This window comes from Mesoplodon mirus (assembly GCF_964341445.2).
Source record: "Mesoplodon mirus genome assembly, chromosome: 7".
Taxonomy (NCBI): Eukaryota; Metazoa; Chordata; class Mammalia; order Artiodactyla; family Ziphiidae; genus Mesoplodon; species Mesoplodon mirus.
The window spans coordinates 85,893,996-85,920,562 of NC_138983.1; the positions used below are offsets into that span (position 1 = coordinate 85,893,996).

The 26,567-nt window shown below is 46.7% G+C and overlaps 2 protein-coding genes across 2 annotated transcripts in view; both read left to right on the forward strand.

Moving 5' to 3' along the window:
- The window catches only part of LOC309808843 (forkhead-associated domain-containing protein 1-like), a gene marked incomplete at its 5' end in the record, with an annotated part of 203,913 nt that overhangs the window by 82,720 nt on the left and 94,626 nt on the right, over nt 1-26,567 (forward strand). The window lies entirely within an intron of this gene.
- Nucleotides 16,221-26,567, forward strand: part of LOC309808030 (forkhead-associated domain-containing protein 1-like) — a gene marked incomplete at its 5' end in the record, with an annotated part of 92,027 nt that continues 81,680 nt past the window's right edge. Inside the window, one exon of the mRNA XM_082628042.1 lies at nt 16,221-16,313. Within this exon, the coding sequence (XP_082484168.1) occupies nt 16,221-16,313 (93 nt within the window). The remainder of the gene's footprint in view (nt 16,314-26,567) is intronic.

Below are 26,567 nucleotides of genomic sequence, written 5' to 3' on the forward strand. Positions count from 1 at the left end.
AAGTTTTACACTTAGTATTTTCACAAGGAGCCTTAGTTTTTTAGCCTCCTGTATGAAACTTTGAAACTCTTCACCCGTTCACAGAGGTGGCAAGGTTGAAGCACTGAGATGAAATTACACATCTTTAGCCTCAGAATTGCCCCCCCCAAAAAAAATGGAGTTTGTAGTTTAAATGTTTGACCATCTCTTCACCAAGCAGACCTTTCAAGAATCAAAAGTCCTATTTCCACACTAATATCTCTGGCTGTGAAAATGAGACTTGGTATAAGATGCTGGGCCTTCACAGCGAACTGGGTCTGTGGCTCTGTCCATGTGGCAGAGGGACGGGAACCGCTGCCCAGGCCGTGCTCACTCGAATCCACTTCCCACATCACTCGAGAAGCCGGCAGTGTCTCTCAGAGTTCAGAGGCCAGATTTGGAGTCAAACAAATAGGGGTCAAGCCCCACCACTGCCCCGAATGACCCTGAGTAAGTGGCTTGACCTCTGTATCCCAGGTTCCTCAACAAAAGCAACCAAAACTGTTAGCAAGGGGCCTACTCCGTGGGGCAGTGGGAGGGTTAAATGGCAAAATGCCTGCAGTGCCTGGCATATCACAAGCCCCGTTTCTAAGGGTGAAGAATAGGCAGCTCATGGATGGGTGGGGATTCCTCTATTTCTTTCAGGGAGCTTCCTGCCAGCTGACGCCTTCCCCGGTCCTCCCAAAGCCGCCAGCTCTTATGGGACGCGCTCTTCTCTTTGGTGAATACGACTAGGCCACGGCCAAGAAAGGACCCAGATACCTTTTGTGAATGGGCTAAGGCTGGGATTTTCAAGAGGAAATTTTTAAATGCACAGAAGTTGCCACTTGGGAAGCACGCAAGCCCTTTCTCAGGGCTTGAAGTGGAAGAAAGGCTGAAGGGCAGCGGCTGCTTCTGGCAGGAGAAGCCGCTCAGCTCTCCTGCCAATCAAATCTCCAGCCAATCAAGTCCTGGCTAGGGGGCGTGACCACCGCTTTGTCTTGTGGTCTCAGCCAGGAAAAGCCCCTAACCTTCCCTCTGCTTAATTAGCTCAGATCCCTCTTCTTTAAGATGAGAATAAAAATGGCACCTAGCTCGTAGCCTTCCCAATGGGAGCTTGTATACAAAACCCTTAGTACATAGGCCCACAAAGCATACATGCTCTCCTACCATCGTCATTATCCTCACTATTCTCTTTAACTCACTATCTTCCAAGATTTCCTTGGGCCCAGGTATTCTCAAGATTCTGGCTTCCTCTGTGCCACTTGTGTGTTTTGTTTGTTTGTTTGTTTTTGCGGTACGCAGGCCTCTCACTGTTGTGGCCTCTCCCATTGTGGAGCACAGGCTCTGGACGCGCAGGCTCAGCGGCCATGTCTCACGGGCCCAGCCGCTCTGCGGCATGTGGCATCTTCCCGGACCGGGGCACGAACACGCGTCCCCTGCATCGGCAAGCGGACTCTCAACCACTGTGCCACCAGGGAAGCCCGAACTGTATATTTTTAAATGGTTAAGATGGTAAATGTTATATTATGTATATTTTACCATAATGAATAATTAAAAATGTTAATTATTGGGGGAAAAAAAGCCGTTGGGGACTTTGTAATGGATGGCTCAGTCTGTTAGCACTGGACCTACCATTCAATCTCAATATCGTTAAAAACAGGATGACCAGACATTATGTGCTCACTGTGTGATGCAGGATGGATCACACAGTATCGCCTATGAAGGCGTCTGGACAACAAAAAGACTTTGATCTCCTCAGACCTCTAGATCTAACTATTTGTTTACAGGAAACATGGGGAAAAGAGGAACAAGTTAACTGAAACCAAGAAGAAGTGATCAGCCAAATCCAGGATGTGAATGTTCTCCAGGACAAAAGACCCAGTTTCTCCAACAAATCAGTGGCTGGGGGATAACAAAGGTCAGGGGCGGGGTGTTGCTGTTACAGAATTAAAGACATTTCAGAGACATAACAACCAAGTGTAATGTGTGGACCTTGTCTGGATCCTGATTCTAACAAAGATAAAAGTAAAAAAGATATCTCTGAGAGAATCAAGGAAATGTGAGCATGGACTGAATATTAGATGATATTCAGGAATGATTATAAGTATTTTTAGCTGTGATCATGTCAAGGCGGGGATAATGTAAAGGAACAAAAAGTCCTTTCAGTTAGGATGTCTTTATGGGTGAAATGACACAACTTGCTTTAAATTAACCTAGAAAAAAACTCAAAAAGGGAGAAAAAAGAATGAGAGAACACTGGGAAAATGTTGAAGCTGGATGATGAATACATGGAGTTAATCGCAGGCTTCTCTAGTTTTGTGTGTGTTTCCAAAATCCCAGAATAAAAAACAATTTTTATGTAGGCAATCTCAAAGGAACATACAGACACACACACAAACAGAGTGAGCTACAACCAAAGCATAAGCAAATGAGGAAGCCATTTGCCTTTAGTAAGTGCAGGAAAAGGGAGATTAAGCCTTGGGCCTTTGCAAGATGAGCTAACCAAGTCTAAGATGCCTGTATTAAGCTGGCACCCTCAAAGATGCTCCACACCCTGGCAAGAGGAGGGCTTAAAAAAATTTTTTTTCTGGACTTTCAGAAAGGAGAGCCTATGAAAACCTGTAGTTTTCAATGTGGCTCTGGAGGGGAAAACTAATAATGGCCACAATACTGGTGATGATGATGATCACCCTGAAGGTTTGTAACCACGTGGGTCTGGGGCTCAAGTTTACACTCCATGTATTCAGTGGGAAAACTCCAAGTTGAGGAAATAAATGTCAGTGTTCAGAGGTTATTAGCATCCCCGGCATCCAGCTGAAACAAACAAAAAAGACTTCCGAGAGCAAAGCAGCCAGGAATCAGACCCCTCAGGATTCCCACAGATTAAGTTCAATCAAGAATGAGATCACAGTCAAATTACTAAACATCCAAGCAATAAGTCAGTATGAGCCAGAGTAAGCAGACACAACAAACAAGACATTGAGACACCACCCCTCTGCCACTCCCACCCAAAGACTTCAGATGTTGGAATTATCAGATAACAGATTCTAAAATCACTATGTATTCAATATTTTTTTTTAAAGAAGGCTTTTAAAATGAGCAAGGAATGAGACTATTAAAAATGGCCAGGCATTTGTCCTCAGGAGTTTGTGGGAGCACAGGAGAGCTATTTGACCCCTGTACATTTGGCTCTTCCATTCTGGTGGGAAAAACAGATTTCTTTACAGAATCAAATTATGCTGGCAATAAAAATTCAAGTGCTTCCAGGAGCCAGAGAGGAAATATGAGCAGTGCATTGGGCAGGCAGAACATAGGCTGTATCTAAAGAGGGAGCCTCTACTCATCCCCAGCAGATTGTTGATCTATATACAAGAAGAGAGTCCAGGTATTGCCAGATATTCCCATTTTCGCAAAAAAAGGCATAAATCCAGATGTTAATGATCTGTACATGTTGGCTACTGTGGTAGACATCTGGTTTTCGTCACCTAATAACAATTCACCTCTTCTAAAATATTATGGCGTTATGATCCTCCTTTGGGGACAACACCTTTCTCCTAGTCTCATTCCAGTTTCTCAGAGACGCTGTTGATTCCACCTCTGGCTGCAGGGATGGGCATGTTGGCTCAAGCTCAGCCAATCAGAGCAGTCTCCTGGGCCACAATAATTGGCTCAGCAATGGGCTTGTGACCCACCCAGAGAAAATGAGAAGCAGTGAGGCCATTGGGGGAAGCTTAGGAAAAAGACTCCTATACTTCCCTATGGAATTTAAAGCTGAGAAGATGTAAGGGTTGGAGCTTCGGCCGCCTTTTTGTGACCATTATACAGAGATTCTGTCTAAGGTTGGGTCCACATGGTACAAAGAATCCCTGAGAGCTGGAGAGAGGCCAAGGCCTCATGAAATCATCTGAGCCTGAACCCAGAGGTTCCCTCTAGAATTTTCATTTTTGGTAACCAGTGAATTTGCATTCATGCTAAAGACAATTTGAATAGGTTTCTCTGTCACTCCACAGAAGGAGGCCTATTCCTTCAGCAACTAATTAAAAGTCTTTTAACACGTTGGGAAAGCCAGACAAACATATCTGAGGGCTGACCATGGACCTTCAGTGTGCGGTCTCAGCACCTGGCCACCCCTCTCCTTCTGTACTCCTGTCCCTAGCATCTCTGATGACTCATCTTCTAGCCTCCATTCCCACTGCTCCTTCCCTGGACTATCCTCTGCTCTCCCTGCTCTACCTCCGGAAATCCTACTCTTCCTTCAGAACTCAAGTCAAATGGGTCCTTTTTTCTTAGCGCTTTCCTGAGAACCCCACCCTAAGCCCTACCCGAGGCAGAAGAAGATACCTCTCCCTCCATCCCCAGGCCCCTCTGACCCCACGATGAACACTCAGCCCTTCTGCTGAGGATCCTAATTACCCAGCCACATTCCTGTCTCTCCTGCTTCTTGACCGTGATCCAAATTCAGACGCAGATTAGAAGGGATGATATTTGAGGCTTAAGTTTCAAAAAACAATCAGTTCTTAGGAGAAGTCAGATAACATGGTGAAAGATGAGGATTTGGGTCAGGGATTCGAAAGAAAAGAACAGTTATTCCGGGGAAAAGAGAGGGTCTATGTGGAGTGCAGTGAGGAAGGAGGAAACACTGGACATATTTAGACCGAACGAAATGATTCAGAGGAAACCTGAGAAGAAATGTCTAGAGAGGCATGAGGTTGATCTGACTGGAAAGGAATACAAAAAATGTGTGATGGGAATGACCCAAAACAACAACGACAAAATGCCCAAAATAGGTGCACTGTTCACGTGAGAAAAGAATGCAGAGAGCAGCAAGACGCTGAGCAACCTCCAGAAAACAAGAGAGAAGGTGACAAAGGATGAGGTCATCTCAAACCAGATAAACTGGGAGGCTTTCTATGGATTGAAAGCGGTTTTTCAAAAGCTAGGGCTCATGTTGGCTTGCCCCTGATGGAAACTCAGGGCACCGAGGCCTTCTGGAATTTTCTGTTCAACAGACAGACACAGGGAGGGTCCCAAGAGGCCAGGCAGTGGCTAGATGTACCAAAAGAGCTACCATGGGTCAAAGGTCAAAACAAGCAAGGTCTCAGTTTATGAGCCACCCCAGGCAAGCACTGTCTCGCTTTTTACTTCTAAGGACCATGGGACCTTGTCCACAGTTCCCATGCCACCTACCCCGGGACCAATTCTTTCTTCATGTGATAAAATACCTAAGCCGGACAGTATCCAATCACAGCGGCCTTTAACCTTTGTTGGGGACATACCTGGTTGAGGTTCTGAGCCCTCTTCCCAGAAAAATGAACACAGCCTCAGTCACAACAAAGTTTCCTTCCCGTTTAAGCAGCTTATACCCGCCCTGGGGCCCATCTCTTGAACAATAGTTCCTAAACTCATTCACTTAATCAAAAAAACATTTATTGAGTGCCAGCTCCCTGGTACCTGCCAGGTACTGCTGCCAGGTACTGCTCCGGGCACCAAGGGTACAGGGATCCTCGCCTTATGGAGTGGACCTTCCAGTTTGTATCTGAGCCCTCAAATGATCAGAATGTCTGGTGAAGCGGCCCGGGAATTCAGTGATTCTGACATGGGCCCAGAATTAGGACCTGTCGTCCCGAAGAGCCCCAGCTCAAACACCCCTTCTGTAAGGAGAGAGGGGAAGAGTGTATTGAAAGCATGTGCTCTAACTGGGAAGCTCATAGCCTGCTGAGGGAGTGTAGAGGGTACCTGCACTTTGGAAAAATGTTTGGCAGAATCTCGTAAAGCGGGACGTATGTGGGACCCAGAAATTCTACTCCTAGATATATACCCAAGAGATATGTGCACATGTGCAGACCAAAAGGCATACACAACGGCCCCCAATTATCCCTGGTGTTCACACCTCTGTGTCCCCTCCCCTTGCGAGTAGGCAGGACTGTACCTTATTTCTAATCAGTAGATGCTGCAAAGGTGATGGGCATGTCATTTCTGTGATTATGTTACAGAAGATTGTAACTTCCATCTTGCCTGGAGACTCTCTCTAAGGACTCTCACTGGCTTTGATGAAGCAAGCCACCTTATGGAGAGGCCCACATGGCAAGAAACAGTGCAGGATCTCTGGCTAACAGCCAGCAAGGAGGTGAGGCCCTCAGACTAACTAACAACCCTCAGGAAACTGTATCCTGCCAACCACCACATGAACTGGAAAGAGGGTCCTTCCCCAGCTGAGCCTCAGATGAGACCCCAGCCCTGGCCACCTCCCTCATTGCAGCCTGGGAGAGACCCTGAGCAGAGAACCCAGCTAAGCACTGCCCGGATTCCTGACCCACACAAACTGTGACATAAGTGTGTGTTTTTTGGATCCGTTAAGTTTGCCATAATTTGTTCTGCAGGAATAGATAACAGAGTGTAAAGCAATGCAGCAGTGAGAATGAATGAACCACAGCTACATCAGACAACATGGTCGAACCTCACATAGTTGAGTGAAAGAAACCAGGCAGCGAATGGAATCTGTAAGATTCCATTTCCATGAAGTTCAAAAACAAGCAGAACTAATCTATGATTGGAAGTCAGACAAGCGGGAGGGGCTAACCAGAAGTGAGCACAGGGAGTCTTCTCGGAGGGGTGGGGGCGGGTGGTAATGTTCTGCTTCTTGTTCTGGGTTCTGGTTAGGTTGGGTGCATACACTTTGTGAAAATTCTTCAAGCGTACACTTATCAGTTGTGCTCTTTTCGAGATGTAGGTTATGTTTTGAAAACAAAAGTTTACAAAAATGACAATATGCTGGAGTCAAACAGCCAGGGTTCGAATCTTGGACCTATCCCTTACAAGATTTGTAACTGCTCAAGTTACTTGACTTTTCTGAGCCCGCCTCTGTAAAATGGGTTGGGCTAAGAATTAAATAAAACAGTGCATGGCATAGCAGCTGGTACCTAACAAGCCTCAATAAATATTAGCTAGTTTGGTTCACCTCATTCATAATGGTTCATTGTTAATCTCAAAAAAAGAAGTAGTGGAGGTTGATTTGCCTGGATGCCTGCAAGTCGAATTTATGGAGTTGTCCTGCAGGTGCCACCCCACAGAGACCAGCTGGATTCTCTGAATCCCTCTAGCAGCGATCAGGGGAGCTCAGCCTGCCTCTGACACCCACACCCAGAAAGGTCCCTGGGCAACAAGCAAGATGATATGCGAGTGTTCTGAGGTCAAGTTTGCTCTGGGTTGGGACTGAGACGATGCAAATCAAAGCTCTCCCCAGGATGGCTGTGATCGGGTTGAGATGGTGCTGTCCTCCCACATCATCAAGAAAGCAACAAAAACAAGCAAAGAGACAGACAGCAACGCGGACATTCACAGAAGGAGTCTGTGGTACCGGGCACAGTTTACTACTTCACACATATTAACCCATTTGGTCTTTACAGTCAATGCTGTTATTACCTCCATTTTACAGGTGAGAGAAGTGAGGTACAGACAGAATAAAACAAACAAACAAACGAAACCAGGCCGATCAGAGGTGGGATCAGCACCCTTCATCTGCAGCTTTCAAACAGAACATACAGACTGACCTCCCTGGCAAAGCTTTTTTTCTGTGTTGTTGTTTGTTTTTTAGAGAGAGTAGTTTTTTGTTTTTGTTTTAATTTTTTAAAATTAATTAATTAATTTATTTTTGGCTGTGTTGGGTCTTCGTTTCTGTGCGAGGGCTTTCTCCAGTTGTGGCAAGCGGGGGTCACTCTTCATCACGGTGCAGAGGCCTCTCACTATCGCGGCCTCTCTTGTTGCAGAGCACAAGCTCCAGACGCGCAGGCTCAGTAGTTGTGGCTCACGGGCCTAGATGCTCCGCGGCATGTGGGATCCTCCCGGACAAGGGCTCGAACCCACGTCCCCTGCATTGGCAGGCAGATTCTCAACCACTGTGCCACCAGGGAAGCCCCCGGCAAAGCTCTGATTTGCAAGAGATGAATGTCCCAACCAGCCTTGTCTCTATCTGAGAAAACACCTGGGTGATTTCTCATTTTCTGACAGGGGAAGGGGGTGAGCACGGCTGCAGAAGGCCTCAGTGACCAGCTGTGATTTTGTGGTTTGAATTTATTTTTGTGAACCTGTGTGTGTGTGTGTGTATAAAAACCTGCATTTCCTTAGCCCATAGCGTCAGGTTATGAATGGACTGTGGAGCCTCCAATGGCCCTTTGCTCTCCCATCTGACACCTACTCAACAGCTTAGCTACTTCCTGATCTTCGAGAGCTCTCTCTCTCTTTTACACTCCCTTTCTCCTGTTCCAGCTCTTTCCCTGGCTCTCTCTTACCCCTTAAAGGCTGGGCAAGCTCCCTACCTCTTCCAGGCAGGAGGCCAGCATTCATTTCTTGTTGGAATGCAGGGGACAACAAGCAGATCTCAGGAGGGGGCACAGTGGATGGGCTCTCCCAGTCAAGGACAGCCCAGGGAAGGTAACTGTGGCCCAATGAGATTTTATGGGGCAGAGGTCCTGCAGGAAAGAAGCCCAGTGGGTGGCAGGAGAGGTCCCTGGCAAGCCCCAGCTACGCCCTCTTGGCCTCAGCTCCCTCCCCCTCTTGCTGCAGGCACTGCCCAAACTTCAGGACAGCCAGAAGCCCAGATTGTTCAGGGCTGAGGGAAAGCAGGTGGTGAGCATGGGTGTCTCGTGGCTGTGACACCTGTCACCTGTGGTCCCCGGGGAAAATACCTTCCCATCACAGTCATCTAGATTCAAATCCTTTTCTGGCTGTGTCACCTTGGTCACATACCTCCATGTCTCTTGAGCCTTATTTTCCTGTTCAAGTGGGAGTGATGTGATAGAAATAATACCCATCACGACATTTTTGAGCATTTCTCTGCAGAGCTCCCTGTTCCAGGTGTTTCATACACACCTACTGCCCCAGGTTATGGTGAGGATTAAATGAGATGATCCACAGGAAGGACTGGGACAGTGCCCTGCGGGTGGAAAGCCCGGAGTTAACATCACTCGCTCCAGTATTAGGAGGACAGCTGGGAATGACAAAGCTGGGACATGGACCCAGGCCTTTCAGACACCAGCATCCTGATGTTGATTGAGATACAGTACAGCCTTGGTAGCCACCCAGAGCTCAATAAGATTGATTGATTACAGGCATCACCAAGGAGCCCATATAAGCTAGAAACCTCTTTTTTTTTTTTTGGCCATGCCGTGTGGCTTGCGGGATCTTAATTTCCCCACCAGGGATTGAACCCGGGCCATGGCAGTGAAAGCACCAAGTCCGAACCAGTGGACCGCCAGGGAATTCCCCAGGTGCAGTATTTTGATCACCCTATCATTGCAAAGTACAACTCTCACTCAGCCCAGGACATGCTATGATAAAGCCATGAGTTATTGGGGTATTTTAGTTTCTGTTTTTGAAATTTAAGTGGATGACATGGAACTGGGTTTTTAGACTTTCACACACCCTTTGAGATGACTGTGGTATCCTGTGGGGAGCGGCAGGATCCAATCAAGATTTGGCAATTTCTGCTCCAGTGAGCCTGAATGTCAGCTTTGTTCTGCGTTTAGTATTTCCTCATCGAGAGATGGACTAATGGCAACATATGCTCTCCCAAGCCTATCAGGGGGCCATGAGCGGCTCCGGCTCCAGGCTGGCCTGAATGGGCTCCATAGGGTCTGGCTGGCAGTGAGCAGGGTTGCTGTTCTGTGCTCATGTTGATGAGACTGAAGACAAGCATGGAGATGGGGGTGGGGCTGGGGAGGGCCAAGGCTACAGAAGCCTAGGTCCTGGGGTAAGGACAGTTCAGCTCAGCAGCTCAAGAGTAGGAGGCAAGGCTGTGGGCAGGTGGCAAGGGCTGCCCCAGTTCATTCACTCATTCGTTCATTCAGGCACTGTTCTAGGTACTGGTGATACAGCAGTGAACAAAAGAGAAAAAAATCCCTGCCCTCATGGAGCTTAAGTTGGGGGCAGGGGGGAGTTGGGAGTGGGGAGACTGACAACAAATAAGAGAAGAAAACTAAATAAATAGCATGTTAGAGGAGTGGTAAGATGAAGGGAAGAGCAATAGAGTGAGGTGTTTGTTTTGTTATTCATGTTTTTGGGGAGGTGTTTTTTGTTTTGTTTTGTTTTTTTGGGTGGCATCATGGGGCTTGCAGGATCGACCAGGGATCGAACCGGGCAGTGAAAGCACTGAGTCCTAAACACTGGATTGCCAGGGAATTCCAAGACCCTTTTAAATAGGGTGATACTTGAGTAAAAATCTAAAGGAGCTGAAGGAGATCCCTGGGGGAATTGCCCTGTAGGGAGAAGAAACATTAACTGCAAAGGCCCTGAGGCAGAAATGTGCCTGGAGAGTTGAGCCTGACCCTCTCTGTTCCTCTGAAGTTACCACTCAGGGCCCCGGCCTCTGTGGTCACTCCTCATACATTCCTAAGGTCTTTCTGGTCGAAGGGAACTAACCCAGGCAGAACCTTCCAGGCTGACTGAGGGCCTGGAAAATATTTCTAGGCACAAGTGCTGGGAGGGCTCTGCGATTCAACTGCAGGTTTGAATAAGTCCTGAGGTTTTGCCAAGCTTTTAACAAATGCACAAGGAATTTGCAAGAATGCAACAAATTCATTCCTGGACCATGCTCCAGAGCTGCTTAATCAGAATCTCTGAGGTCTGTGCCAGGGAATGTGCATTTCCAAGAGCCTCTAGGCATGTGGGAGCATCTTTACCATATATTCCATCCCATATCGATTTCCATGATTTTTCTCTCTTATATCTTCTTCTAATTGACTAGAGTGGAGTCTGCCATCTTTCATCTTTCTCAGATGAATATTTTGAGTTTGTCTTGGGGCACCTTGTCCGTCATTTCCTGCCAGGGAAATGAGGCATTCTGTAGGTAGTCAGCAGGGCTGTTCTGCTCCCAGACAGAAGGGGCTGATTTGAAAAAGGTGTCATGGGGTGAGGGGAGATAGTTGGCATTTGCATGTCTTCTCCACACGCTCCATCCCCCCAGCCCCGTGCCCATGGGGAGTGCGGGGGGGTTTCTTAAGGATCTGATCCAGGTCAACACTGGGGCCACCGTCTGACCTTGTAGGGACTCAGGTGATGTTTGTAGAAGTAAAGAACACATGAATGAATAAACGCGAGTTTTGACAGGGAAGGACAGGAACAGTAAGGCTGTGGGCTTGTAAATACCCTTTTCCTAGCACGTGGGAGAATCTTCCATTCTTTCAGAAGTGTTCCTTCCACCCCACCCATCTCCCATCTCCACCCCCACCCCCAGAAGTGATGGTCCCCCCCAGCTTACTCTATTTTCTCCTCCACAACAGAGCGAAATAGAGTTTCGGGTGGGACGGGGGGGTACTAACCTCCAAGCTTCTCGTGGCTCAGCTCCATTACCCTCCCACGCCTGACCACCCCCTCCTCAACGCACCGAACCTAGAGCTAAGGTCAGTAGGAAGGATTCTTGAGTCTGCTCCTTCCCCGCTGTAAGACTTGGAGCTACTTCTGTGAACACTGAGCCTGTTTCTCCATCCTCTAGCGGGCAGGTCGGGGAGGGCTCGCAGCGCTGCAGCGGGCTGTAATTGGCCGGGTGCTCCCAGCGCACCTCCCCCTCATCCTCGGGCGCCGCGCACGCCACGCCCCTTCCCAGCTCGGCCGTCAGAATGGCGTTGCCGTGGCGACGTTTGTAAAAAGGCCGGGCGGGCGCGCGGGCTGCGGGCCTTCGCCCGGAGACTCCGCGGGAGGGCGGCAGAGCGGAGGTCAGGGCTCTCGGCGGAGGACGAGGCGTGGGCTTCTTCCTCTGGCCAGGTGAGAGCGGCGCGCGAGGAGCCGGCGGGCGGAAACCTGGGCCGGAGGAGGCCAGCCCTGCGAGGTCAAGGGCGTTGGGGTAGGCAGGGGACCCGGCGCCAGCCGAGTCCGAACTCTCTGATTCAGGCTCGGATCGCCAGGAGCACCCCAGAAAAAGTTCCCCAACACCAGCCGTTCCTTCCTAAGTGCAGCCCCTACCTCGCCCCCCAAGGGAGGCGGCACGGAGCTTTAAGCCTCTCCTGGGCACCAGCTCTTGGATGTCCTGTGGGTATAGCTGGGATTAAGAGAGGAACCCCTGTTTCCCATGATTTATGGAGAACACCCACCCAATGGTCAGACACACACACACACACACACCCGCCCCTTACCTGAACTCCCCTTCTTTAAGGAACTTTGAGGCCACTGTAAACCTCAAAAGAAAGTTTGCTCCTATAGCCCAATTCTGAGCCATCCAAAGTGGTCGGGGGAACGCAGATGACTGAAGCCCTTTTGCTCTTTCCTGTGGATGGTGCTCCATGGCGCTGAGTAAGAACGAATTCACAGAGCTCCACACATTCAAATTACTTTGACAGTGTTTTCATGCAAGGAAGTGATGCACAGGGCAAAATTAAGGTGGAGAAATATTGTCCAATCCAAAAGCTAAAGAGATAGAATTTAGGTTTTCCAAGGAGTCATCTAAGCTAGATACTGACAGGAAAAATGAAAGGTAGTTACTATCAAAGCTTCCTAGCCAGCTGGCTGTACTGACTTGCTTTGAGGTGTCCTTTGTATTTTCATTCACTCAGCAAGTGTTTCCCAAGCACCTACTATGTGTCAGGTTCTGCCCCCCGCCGCCCCCTGCCCTGGAGAAGGGGTAATGCACAGAACTGGCAGGAACTGCAAAGGGTCTGACATTTGACCCTGTTTGAAAGTTAGTAAGTTAGCCTGCCCAGCTTATAGTTCCTGGCAGAAGACAAGAGACTCCTGGGCCAGAAACAAAGAACTTGATGACTCACAGCACAGCCGACATAACAGGCAGCAGAGCTGCATATGCACATTGGTTCCTGTTGCCCTGAAAGTCCCTCGGGGTGGTGCAGAGCAGCCAGTGTGGATGCTGTGCGCACAGTGGGTCTGTGTCCCAGGTAAGGAACTCCAAACTCAGGAAACTGCAATCTTTGAAAGGGGCTGCAAGCAAACTTGCCCAACTTTTGCCCCAGAAGGAGCCGTTATCTTTATTAGAAACATTACCTCTATCCTCCCAGGCTGTTTGCCATACAAGCATCCTCGGAAAGTGAGTGCAGGACAAAATCTTTCAATGCCTTTGCTCTGAAGATGGGTACAAACACAACATACCCATGAAGAATTGCTTCTGAACAAAATGAACACAGTCCTGGTTTTCCAGGAACATATATGTTAGTGAAAGAGAAACCAACAGCAAGCATAACTAAAGAAAGGAACAAGAACATGTCAGAGAATGATAAGTACAAGGAAGGAAACACAGCAGGGGAAAACTAGCAGGGGAATAACATGACTGAGGGTGCCTTTAGCCAGAGTGGTCAGTCAGGTGGTTGCCCCGAGGGGGGACGTCTGAGCAGAGAGAAGACCCCAGCCTTGGGGACGTCTGGGGTGAGAGCTAAAAAACAAATATGCACATGATCCAAGTTTAAGTTTTCGATTAGTGGCGTTTCCTGTGGTTTTCCTGCAGAAGAGACATTTCTTGGAAGTTTCCATTTTAGCTTAATTAGACTTGAATGTGTTGCGTGCTAACATGGTCCTCTGCAATTGAAGATTAATAACTGAAGGCAGCAGAGCATGGTTCTTTGGGAAGAGGAAATGTCTTTTCCCCTGTATACATGACAGCGAACTTAATCAAATGTATTTCTCATTATCTGAAAGCATCAATATTTGTGGGACATCCACAGGCCTCAAAGTTTACAAATATAAACTATCCTGCTTATTTTTATTTCTCTTACCCCCAGGTAGGGTCTCGTCTTCCTTTCAGAGGATAGAATGCTGGTTTCAAGGACTTTCTTTTACTACATGTCCCAAGTGTCAGCAGACAGTGCAATTCCCCCACCCCTACTCTGCCCCACCAGCAGCAATGGAGGTTTGTACACTGGTTACATGCAAAGGCTCAGAGTTGTCACACACTTACTATTGTGTGACCTTAACTTCTCTGAGTCTCAGTTTCCTCATTTGTAAAGCGGGACAATACTGACACCTGCCTCGCAGGGTGGTTCTGAGGATGAAAAGAGGCCATGTGTGTAAAAGGATAGCCCAGTGCCTGGCACTTAGTAGGGATTCAGTGATGGAATGATGATGGAGATGTTGATGGAAAGCAGAGCCAGACCAGAGACCCTCTACGGTCACACCTAGATGATTTTTGTTTTTATCCACAGTCTAACAACTTCACACTTCAGTGACCTTTCAGTTGAAAAGAGACTTTGGGGACTTTCTTGGTGGCTCAGCGGTTAAGAATCCGCCTGCCAATGCAGGGGACACGGGTTCGAGCCCTGGTCCAGGAAGATCCCACGTGCCTCGGAGCAACTAAGCCAGTGCACCACAACTACTGAGCCTGCACTCTAGAGCCCGCGAGCCACAACTAGGCCCCGTGTGCCGCAACTACTGAGCCCACGTGCTCCAACTACTGAAGCCTGCACACCTAGAGCCCATGCTCCACAGCAGGAGAAGCCACCGCAGTGAGAAGCCTGCGCACCGTGAGGAAGAGTAGCCTCCGCTCGCCGCAACTAGAGAAAGCCCGCATGCAGCAACGAAGACCCCACACAGCCAAAAAAAAAAAAAAGGAAAAAAAAGAAAGGAGGCTATCTTTGACATGGCACTGAGATGGATCAGAATTCAAATATCATGTGAATTATCATCAACATCTTGGAACCAGCTGAAGTCACTGAAATTTTTATGTTTTAAAACACATGTATATATGGGCTTCCCTGGTGGCACAGTGGTTGAGAGTCTGCCTGCCGATGCAGGGGACACGGGTTCATGCCCCGGTCTTGGAGGATCCCACATGCTGCGGAGCGGCTGGGCCCGTGAGCCATGGCCTCTGAGCCTGTGCGTCCGGAGCCTGTGCTCCGCAACGGGAGAGGCCACAACAGTGAGAGGCCCGCGTAACGCAAAAAAAAAAAAAAAAAAATTAAAATAAATAAATAAATAAATAAATAAATAATAAAAAACATGTATAGGGCTTCCCTGGTGGCGCAGTGGTTGAGAATCTGCCTGCTAATACAGGGCACATGGGTTCGAGCCCAGGTCTGGGAAGATCCCACGTGCCACGGAGCAACTAGGCCCGCGAGCCACAACTACTCAGCCTGCGCATCTGGAGCCTGTGCTCCACAACAAGAGAGGCCGCGATAGTGAGAGGCCCGCGCACCGCGATGAAGAGTGGCCCCCGCTTGCCACACCTAGGGAAAGCCCTCGCGCAGAAACGAAGACCCAACACAGCCAAAAATTAATAAATAAATTTTAAAACCATGTATAGGATTTACTTTGAAATGCATTAAAATATAAAATATATAGATGGGTAGATATGTGATAAAGCAAATAGAGCAAAATGTTGATTGTAGAATCTGGGTGGTGGTTCTATAGAAGTTCACCATCCACTTCTTTCAACTTTTCTGTGTGTTTGACATTTTCCTAATAAAATGCCAGGAAAAGATACGTACAGAGTCTTGACCGTACAGCCAAGCTATAATCTTGATATTTTGTCTTTGGAAATCATTTCTTTTCAACCTAAATATATGAAGGAATGCGGTGACTTAAAAAGAAAGTATCTTCTAATGCCCATTTCCTTGATGACTGACTCTTCCACACTTTAAGAAGCTCTGTAGAAGTTGGGGTTTCTTGAGTCAAAGTTCAGAAGCCCAAGATTAATAACAGTCACAATCACAGTAGGACAAATGGGTGTTTAGTGTAGCAATCACCATTCTAGATGCTTCACATTTAATCCTCACAAAACTCTTTGGGATACAGAGTATTATTAGCCCCATTTTACAGATGAGGAAACAGAGGCATAGAGAGAGAATAAGTAAATCACCCAGAGTCACAGAGCTAGTAAGTGGTGGGTTAGTAATACTGAGTACTTGATTCTGTCAGATAACTAACCCCAAACTAAGCTTAATGGGAGGTGGAGAGTGGTTATCAGTGGAATTCAGATTTGTTTTTTTTGTTTTGTTTTGTTTTTTGCTATTGCTTGTTTGTGCTCTGAATTACATAAAGGATGTCCTCTTGTGATCAGAAGCAAGCTCATCTATGCCGGATATCACTGTTAAAAGGACAGTCTTAAAAATGTGTGGAATTATCATTGTGATCATTGTTAAATCCAGCTATCCACTCCTACCTCTGCTGACTTCTCCTGTGGACATTATGGTGTATTCCATTCATTCTAAATATGACATTGAATAATTAGAGGACTGTATTTTTCTAACAAAATTGTTTTCTGAAAACCTTTTATAGGGAAAGCAGAGAATATGAAAGCCTATCTAAAGAGTGCAGAAGGCTATTTTGTCCTGAATAAAAGCACTACGATTGGAAGGCATGAAAATTCAGACCTTGTTTTAGAGGTAAGACCTCTTCCTAGCCAGTCCCCGACCCTCCCTACCCCTCACACCACCAAAAGTCTTTACTGTTCTGTGGACTCCAGTCTCTTGTAAAGCACAGCCTCTGGCTAACAGTCCCAGCCTTCCTCGGTGTGCCACCAATAACCAATCCCGGCATGTGCTGGGTCTCCCTGGCACATGTGGTAAGAATGAGCACAGTGCAAAGTGCGATGGGCCCTGTGTCCTTTGCTGACTGTGTGTGCAGTGTCCCACCCTGATGGCGCGGTTTGGAAGGTGGGCGTAGAGCTGATGCTTGACCTTCACCTGCTCCGCGTCTGGCAGCCACGGCCACCTGAAGGGCCCAGCTTGAGCAATGGCCTCTCGCCCTTTCCAGAGCTTCTGGAGACTACGGGCCCCTCAGAGGCCTCCCCCGCCCCCGTACCTCCAAGTAGTAAATCAGGGTAAGCCCTGGGCGTGGCCTCAGCGCTCTCTCACTTCATTTCATTCCATTCTCTGAATTAGCTGTGGCTTGGTCCACAGTCCCAGCTCATTGACAGCCAAGGAAGTTGGAAGAAATTGTAAGTAAGGAATTATAAAAACAGTGGCTTTGAGCCTTTTAACATTTTGAAAGGGATTAAAATATTGAAGCAGAAAGAGAAATGCAATGGAATCCCTTTAGGACTGTGAAAGGCAGACCACTGTCAGACTTCACTCAACAGAGTTTTTTAAACTTTATTTTGAAATAATTATAGATGCACAAATGGTAGAGAGAATGGCACGAAGCATGTGTGGAGTCCTGTGCCATTTTACCACGTGTGGATTTGGGTGTGGCCCTCAGGATATAGGAGTATTCCATCATCAGAGATGTCCCTTGTGATGCTCCTTTTATAGTCACAATTCCTCCTCCCACCATCGTCCCCACGCTCCGAAAAGCACTAATCTGTTCTCCGTCTCTATAATTTTCATCATTTATCTATGACCTTTGCGATTGTTTTTTTTTTTTTTTTTAGTCATTGTAATGCCCTTGACATCCATTTAGGTTATTAGCTTGTTCTTTTATTGCTGAGTAATAGTCCACGGTATGGACGTATCACCTATGTTTAACCATTCACTTTTTGAAGGACATTTTGTTTCCATTTGGGGCTATTACAAATAAATGTACTATAAACATTTGTATACAGGTTTTTGTGTGAACATAAGTTTTTATTTCTCTGTGATAAATGCTCAGGAGTATGATTGCATGGATTAACATATGTGTTTATATAGATTCGGTTTGTAAAGAAACTGCCAGGCTTATCCAGCATGGCTGTACCATTTTTCATTTCCACCAGCAATGTATGAGACACATCCTCACCAGCAATTAGCATAAACACTGTTTTTCATTTTAGCTGTTTTAGTTACTGGTATCTCATCATAGTCTTAACTTGCATTTCCCAAATCGATAGTGATGTTAAATGTCTTTTCATGTACGTGTTTGCCTTCTGCATATCCTCTTCAGTGAAATATCTCTTCATATCTTTTAAGTGTCTCTAATCGAATTGTTAATTTTTTTACCATTGAGTTTTGAGAATTCTTTATGTATTTTAGATATGAGTCCCTTGTCAGATAGATGGTTTGCAAATATTTTCTCCCATCCGTAGCTTGTCTTTTCATTCTCTTAGCAGAGTATTTCACAGAGCAAAAGCTTTAACTTTTGATGAAGTCCAGGTAGTTATTTTTTCTTTTATAGATCATGCTTTTAGTGTCATGTCTAAGAACATGCCACAAGGTCCCTGGCCCTGAGGATTTTCTCTTATGTTTTCTTCTAAGTGTTTTATAGTTTTATGTTTAAATCTATGAACCATTTTGGGTTCACTGTCGTTTATGATGTGAGATTTAGGTCAAAGTTCATTTTTCTTCCATGTGGATATTTAGTTGTTCCAGAACCATTTGTTGAAAAGACTATCCTTTCTCCATTGAATTGCTTTTGCAAGTTTGTCAAAAATAATCTGGCCATACTTTCTATGGGGGCTACTTCTTAGTTCCCTATTATGTTTCATGGATCTATTTGTCATAATGGATCTACCATTATGAGATAGCCTTGATTACTGTCGCTATGTAAGTCTTAAATCAGGTAGAGTGATTCCTCCCACTTTTCTTTAAAAAAAATTTTTAACCTATTCTAGTTCCTTTGCCTTTCCATTTACATTTTAGTGTAAGCCTGTCTGTATATACAAAATATCATGCTGTAATTTTGATTGGAATTGTGTTTAATCGTATATAACAATGTGAGAATAATTGATATACACCTACATTGTCTTCCAATTCATGATCATGGTATATTTCTCCATTTATTCAGTGTCTCTCATGAGTGTTTTGTAGTTTTCAGCATACCAGTCCTGAACATGTTTTGTTAGATTTACACTTAAGTATATCTCTCTTTTTTTTTTTTTGAGTGATTGTAAATGGTATTATATTTTTAATTTTGGTGTCCACATGTTAATTGACAGTATATAGAAATACAGTTGATTTTTGTATGCTTCTTGGTATCTTGGAACCTTAACTGCACTTTCTTATATAAGGGCTTTTGTAGATTTCTTGGGATTTTATACATAAACAATCATGTCATCTGCAAATAAGAACAATTTTATTTCTCCTTTCAGAAAAGGAGATGTGAATGCCTTGAATCTTCTTTTCCTTGCTTTATTTCCCTGGTTAAGACTTCCAGGACTCTGCTGAACAAGAGCAGTGTATAAATCCTTATATTCACTTGTTCCTGACCTTAGGGGAAAAAAGTCAGTCTTTAACCGTTAAGTACGAGGTTAGCTGTAGGGTATTTATACATGTTCTTACCAAGTGAGAAATTTCCCCCTTTATTCCTAGTTTTCTGAGAATGTTTATTGTAAACGCAACAGGTTTAAAGATAACTCCATGAACCTCCCCGTGAGATTCTCCTCCATGATATGGTCTCCCTTCAAGGACACAGAACATCTGTTCAGTGTGCAAAGTGGGAGGAAAAAGAAGAAGAAGAAGAACTGTAGTTTCTTCTTTATCCTAACAAGGCATAGATTTGGGGTAGTTTTATTTCCTGTCTGGCTAAAGTAGAGACAGAGATCTCTGTTTTGAACCGGCCGATGATATTAGAAAACTGTAGTAATTTTTAAAAGCACAGGCTTTGGAGATAGACAGACCTGGGTTTGAATCTCATTAGGCTACTTTGTGGCTGAGTGACTTCAACCAAATTACTTAATCACTCTGAGCTCCTTTTCCCTGTCTGTAAACCTCTTACCTCACAGGGTTATTCTGAGGATTAAGTGAGAAATGCATATAAAGAGCCTGGCATGTGGTGCTCAGTGAATGACACAATGATCATTATTATGGTCTCATAAAACAGAGACTGAGAAGAATCCTCAGAGGTGCACAGGGTTGAGATGAGGATCCACTGACATTAATAAGCCATTTGGAAAAGGGAACTAATGAGGACAGTTATTAACTAGACAGAAATTGAGTTGCATTCATTGTATATAAATAATTCACTGCTTACTGCTCCTCGGACTTAGCTTAAGAAATACGTCACTAGGCTTCCCTGGTGGCGAAGTGGTTGAGAGTCCGCCTGCCGATGCAAGGGACGTGGGTTCGTGCCCGGTCCGGGAATATCCCACATGCCGCGGAGCGGCTGGGCCCATGAGCCATGGCCGCTGAGCCAGCGTGTCCGGAGCCTGAGCTCTGCAACGGGAGAGGCCACAACAGTGAGAGGCCCGCGTACCGAAAAAAAAAAAAAAAAAAAAAAAAATTCAGGGATTTATATTACTAAAAAGTCATCATTGCATTTACCCAGAGGTTACATCTAGCAAATAAAAAAGATTGTTTTATTTGCTTGGATCAATCCTAAAGAATAGGCAGTCATGCTTCTAAAGATTTCTACTCATCAGCAAGGCTGACATGTTGTTTTGACTATTGGTATCGTAGTATTTTGACATCATTTACTCTTTCCGATAATGGAAGGTAGTTATATGCTTCTTGTTTTTAAAAATTGGGAGAAAGGAAAATATAAGGAAGAAAATAAAAGTCACTTGTAATCATTTGGCTCAGGGAAAAATCAATATTGATATTTGCAGGGTTTTACCCTCCAGACTTTTTTCTATATCCTGTAAGGAGTTTGGTTCCCTAAGGCAATAGGAAGCCTGTTTATAGCCAGGCTAGTGAGAACTGTTTATAGTCAACAGTGATAACTGTTGCTATCACTCATTCATTGCACAGTATTTACCCAGAGCCTCAGCACCGAGCCTAGTCTAGGGGTACAGTGATGTCAGAACTGGACATGGTCCCTGCCATCAGGAAGCTGCCAGGAGAGAGAGAAATAAGTCAAATGATCCCACAAAGGTGTGACTAATTCCATTCCAACATTGGGGCTGGAAAGGAAAGGAATATGGAAGACAAGGAGGACTTAACTAGACAAAAGGAGAAGGGAATGGCATGTGCAAGGGCCCTGGGGTGGAAGAGCATATTGTGAACCCAAGGGACTGAGAGAAAACCAGGGCGTCCAGAAGTCACAGTGGGAAGGAGGAGGGCTAAGGGACAAGTCGGCCTCCTTCATGTCACCATAAGGGTTTTGATCTTTATCTGAAAAGCAGTGGGAAGAAGGCTTGAAGGATTGTAAACAAGGGGGAGACCTGCCAGTGAACATCCCGGCTGCTGTGTGCAGGCGAGCCATCAGGAGCTCTATTCACAATCTCCCCTCTCCCATTTTACATGGCTCAAAAGCCTCAGCCTTGCTCATTTCACAGCTAAACCTTGCAAGTTATAATTTATATGATTTGATGTGCCTTGTAAACTGTAATCTTTAGAGTTGGATGTGGCTGTTATTTAAACTGTGCTGAGAAAGGGACTCAGTTCTTCCAGAATGAAGAAACACCAAAGCCAGTGGTTGTTGGATTTTCCACATGTTTAAGAGTGGTTGTTCAACATGAACTCCTAGTCATTCTGACCCAGTGGGTTTGGGGTAAGGCCCAGGAATCTTCACATTTATATGCTCCCCAGGTTCAGGTGGGGGGAATGGAGTCCCCTGGAGTTGGCTCCAGGACCACACTTTGAGAACCCCACCATCAGTGCTCCCTCCCTCTCCGTTCTTGATCAGCAGAACTCCTGCTTGTGTGTGTGTGTGTGTGTGTGTGTGTGTGTGTGTGTATTCTTTCAATAAACTTTGTTTTGAGGAAAAGAGAAGCGAAGGGTAAACAATGAAGGGCTGACTGACCCTACCCCTCCCCAGGGACTCCCCCAGTCCCACCCTGGGGAAGTCCCAGGATCCCTAGAAGACTGAGCTCTAGGACAGCCCAAGTCAGTGCAGGGCTGCAGCTACGAGGGTGGAGATGGAAGAGAAAAAGAAAGAACAGACATGACAGGGGGATGAAATGCTGGTGTCCACCCCTCACCCTCGGTGATCAGTGTCCTGCCAGCCATCTCCTTTCTCATGGGTGGAGCCATCTCTCCAGCCTGTGTCAGCCCTTCTAGCGTGGGATCTGAGGGTCGTGAAGCCAGACTGATCTCATACACACACCCCAGATCCCATCCAGCCGGATGACTCTCGTCCCTTTTCCTGGCCCCTGCCAGTTCTGGGCTCCCTCTCAGAAAAGAACCAGAGCCTACACCATAATCTTGTTTATTATTATTAAACAAGGCTGTTGGGATTCTCCTATTATTTGCATCATTTCACGGACGTGCAGGTATGTCTGCTCTGTCAAAGGACACATACAGCTGTAACTCTGATGGGCATGGCCAAATTGTCCACCAGAGGTTTCCGGATGTGCTGTCCTGCCAGCAGTGGACGCCCGTCTCCCACTCCCTCCCCAGCCTAGGGTGCTGACCCCCCATTGGATCTTCACTGATCTACGGGGTGAAGTATGGTACCTGTGTCATTTCAACTCACATTTCTCTTATTCTAAGCGAACACCTGCATTTTGAGACAGAAGGTGACAGGTGGACTCTCTGTGGGGAAATCCACGGAATGAAACAGGCCTGGGAGGGTGCACTTGCTGGCTCCCCATCTGCATCGCGCTTGTCCTCCTGCCTGGGTCGTGCTCCCATCCTCCCCCCTCACCCCCACCTCACCCCTGGCTTCTCCCCAAGTGCTCCTTGCTCTGGGGGTTCACCTGTCTGGTCTCACCAGTCCTCAGGGACTGTTTTGTCCCCTGTTTGGGAACTGGCGGCTGATTTCATTGCTCAGTACCCAGCACAGCAATTGATGGGACTAGTTTCTCACCAGCAGATGGAGGGCTTCCAAGAGGAAAAAGTTCAGAGGAAAGGGCTAGATCGTGATCTCATTTTTCTCATTTTTTTTATTGTGGTAAGATATGCATAACATAAAATTTACCATCTTAACCACTTTTATTAAGTGTGCAGTTCAGTGGCATTAAATATATTCACACTGTTGTGCAGCCATCACCCCCATCCATCTCCAGAACTCTTTGAATCTTGCAGAACTGAAACTGCACCCATGAAACAACAACTCCCCTTGTCCCCCCATCCCAGCCCCCAGCAACCACCGTTCTGCTTTCTGTCTCTATGACCTTGGCTACTCTGGGTATCTCATATAAGTAGAATCATAACAGTATTTATCTTTTCATGACTGGCTTCTTTCACTGAGTATAATATCCTTTCACTGAGTATAATGTCCATGTTCATCCATGCTGTAGCATGTGTCCGAATTTCCTTCCTTTTTTAAGGCTGAATAATATTCCATTGTGTGGATTCACCACATTTTGTTTATTCATTCATCTACTGATGGACACTTGGGTTGTTTCCACCTTTTGGCTGTTGCAAACAATGCTATGAACATGGGTGTATAAATATCTCTTCAAGCCCCTGCTTTCAGTTCTTTGGGATATATACCCAAAAGTAGACTTGCTGGATCATATGATAATTTTATGTTTAATTGTTTGAGGAACTGCCATGCTGTTTTCCATAGTGGCTGCATCAAGTTACATTCTCACAACAGGGCACAAGGGTTCCACTTTCCCTGAGTCCTAACCAACACTTGTTATTTCCCTTTTTTTTTATATACTAGCCATTCTGATGGATGTGAGATGAAAGAAAGATCATAATCTTTTGAATAGCATACATAATACAAAGAGCTACAGCATACATTTCTGGACTACTTACTGTATCTCACATGGCTTTATACATCATCTATGTATGTTCTGTATATATATTTATAGAATTATATTCACAAAACAAATCCTGTGCGGGTGAGAACTACTATTATCATTATTATCCTCATTTGATGACATGGACATGGGACTCAGAAAGGTTAAGGAACTGGCCCAAATCACACAGCTAGACGGGGGAGGTGGGGCTGAGTTTCAGACTGAGCTGACTCAAGCTTCTAAAAACAGAAGCTTCACTTTTTGAGTGTAAATTTAGCTTTGGGAACATCTAATATCTAAATTGGAAATTCTCAGTTAACTGAGATAACAAGATAATTGAGTAAGCTAGGGAAATTCCACCCTGTGGAATGGAGAATGGGGGTTGTCAGTGAAATGTGAGATGAATGTTCTTGTGATCCTCATTCATGCAACAGACTGAGGTGGTGCCATCTAGGGGGGGATTTGGGTAAAGAGGAAACGTTGACCTGGTGCTTTCCCAGGAAGAGGAGCATTGGGGCTGTTAAGTGGGGGCCCAGCAAGAAACACCACTTATCTCTCCAATCCAGCCAGAGTAAGTTCTCTGCTTATAAGGACTGGTGGAGTTCAATTAGTCCCACCTGGATGACCCAGGATAGTCTCCCACTTTTTAAAAAATTTTTAAAAAGTTTTTGGCTGGGTTTGGTCTTCGTTGCTGAGCACAGGCTTTCTCTAGTTGCAGCGAGCGAGGGTTACTCTTTGTTGCGGTGCACGGGCTTCTCATTGCAGTGGCTTCTCTTGTTGTGGAGCACAGGCTCTAGGCACGCGGATTCAGTAGTTGTGGCACGTGGGCTCAGTAGTTGTGGCTCGTGGGCTCTGGAGCGCAGGCTCGGTAGTTGTGGCACACGGGCTTCGTTGCTCCATGGCATGTGGGATCTTCCTGGACCAGGGCTCGAACCCGTGTCTCTTGCATTGGCAGGCGGATTCTTAACCACTGCAACACCAGGGAAGTCCTTAGTCTCCCTCTTTTAAGAGCACTGATTAGTAACCTTGACATCGTCACAGACCCTTTGGCCACGTCATGGAGCATATTCCCAGGTTCTGGGGATCAGGGCATGGGCATCTTTGGGAGACAATTCTGCCCACCACATTAATACTACCACCTGACTGGACCGTTGCTTTGGGACTGGTCTGAGAGCTTTCTGGAAGAATCAGTAGGATCAATGCCACAGGCCACGGAGAAAGATGGCTGGATGAGCTGGCAGGTGATAATACCGTTACCAAGAGGGGAGGAAGCAGGACTGGTTGAGTGAGCACCTCAACATCCCGGAAGCAGCCAGGCAGTTTGGGGTCTGGAGATGAACCAGGGGTTGGAAATACACACCTGCGAATCGAGGGGGTGGCACAGTGGCCCCAGCCCATGGACAGAGTGCGGAGGAAACGGACATCTGAGGGGAGAGGAGCCCGGCGTGGAGACCTGGAAGCAGTCAGAGAGGTGAGGGAGCCAGAGAGCTGCTGCCAGGCTGAGGGTATTCATCACAGAGACAGCTTGCTTTGTGCCAGGTACTGTTCTTTTCACTCTCGAGTGTATTAACTCATTTCATCCTTAGGAGGTTAATGTTGTTTGCCCCACTTTACAGATGAGGGCGTTGAGGCACAGATAGGCTGAGTATCCTGCCTGAGGTCACAGAGGGAGGCTGGGGCACTGGGCACCACGCTCGGGCAGTCTGATTTCAGGACCAGCCTCTCCTGAGGCCTTGCCGGTCCACAGGGCTCTCCCGGGGAGACCGGGGAGGAAGGATCCAGCTGACGGGGAAGCAGAGAAGCTTCTTCTTTCCTTCCAATCCCAGACCTGTCGTCTCACCAGCGCCTGGCCGTTTCCTCATATCCTTATTCTTTTGAAAACCCCATTTTTTTTTTTTTTACTATTTCTGCACTACATCCCTTTCTGGAGGCAGTGGGGGGATGGGGCTGGGGGATGGGATAGCCTAGAACCAAAAGGTTAAAAGAAATAGATAAAACACACACACACACACACACAAACACACACACACAAGTTAATTTCAAAAATGTTATCCCACTCCTTTGAACATGTCACCAAGCAGTACCTTTTGTCAATCCTACGAAGCCCAGCTTATCAAACTCATTTTTGCTGCTCAGGGAGCAACCAAAGAGAAGCAAAGAACCGTGCCCCAGGCTGCACAGCTGGAAGATAGCAGAGGTGGGACTTGAACTCAAGGCTTTCTAACTCCAGAGCCCATCCTCTTGCTCATAATAGAGAACATTTCCCATTTGCCCTATGTTCTCTTGTAAGTGCTTTAGTATGTATTATATCATTTATACGTCAGCAGTAGCTTATAAGACTGTCCTTTTGTTACCTTACAGATGAGGAAGCTGAAGTATCACTTGCCCAAGGTCACCCTGCTAGGAAGTAGGAGAGCTGGACTCGAGCCCAGTCTAATAACCACCACGTTGCCCTGCTCCCCCAACCCCTGAACCACCAGGCCACGTGCCTCTCTCTGACAACTGTGTCACATGTCACAGGGAGGCCGAGAGCCCGAGGAGGCCCCCGAGGGCAATGGCAGTGGGTTGAGGACCCAGTGGGAGAGGACCCTCTTGAAGCCATTTGACAATAAAGGAAAGGAAGGGGGAAGGGGCGGTGTTTCCAGGCCGAGGGGGTGGTGAGCACGTTCACAGGTTAGACGGAAGTTATACTGTCAAGGTGAGGATGCAGAAGAGGAGATGGTTGAGGAGAGGGACCAGACCAGGGTGGGATGAAGGCAGGACCACCCGGAGGCCCTTGGCAGCTAGGAGAAGTCTTGAAGGTCCCATCTAGGAGCTTCTCCATGCCTGGGAAGTCCAGGTCCTGGCAGGGAGCTAAAGGCACATTCACAGGGGTGTGGAGTGATGGAGAGGAGTTTCCTGAAGGGACTCCATAGGGAGTGGGCAGGGCTCAGAGAAACCACAAAGGATAGTGCAGGGCCCAGAGCTAGTATGAGTGAGGACTGTTCCCACCCCCAGAGCTGAGGGGTGAGGGGCAGGGGCATTTCCTGGGTCCCGGAGACCCCGGGGGCTGGGTAGAGTCCCTCTGAGGGAAGCTGTGTGGCCCCACAGAAAGGAAGCCAGGGGAGTAAGTACCCCAACCTCTCTCCTCCCTGCTCTGATCTCTAACCCCCCATTG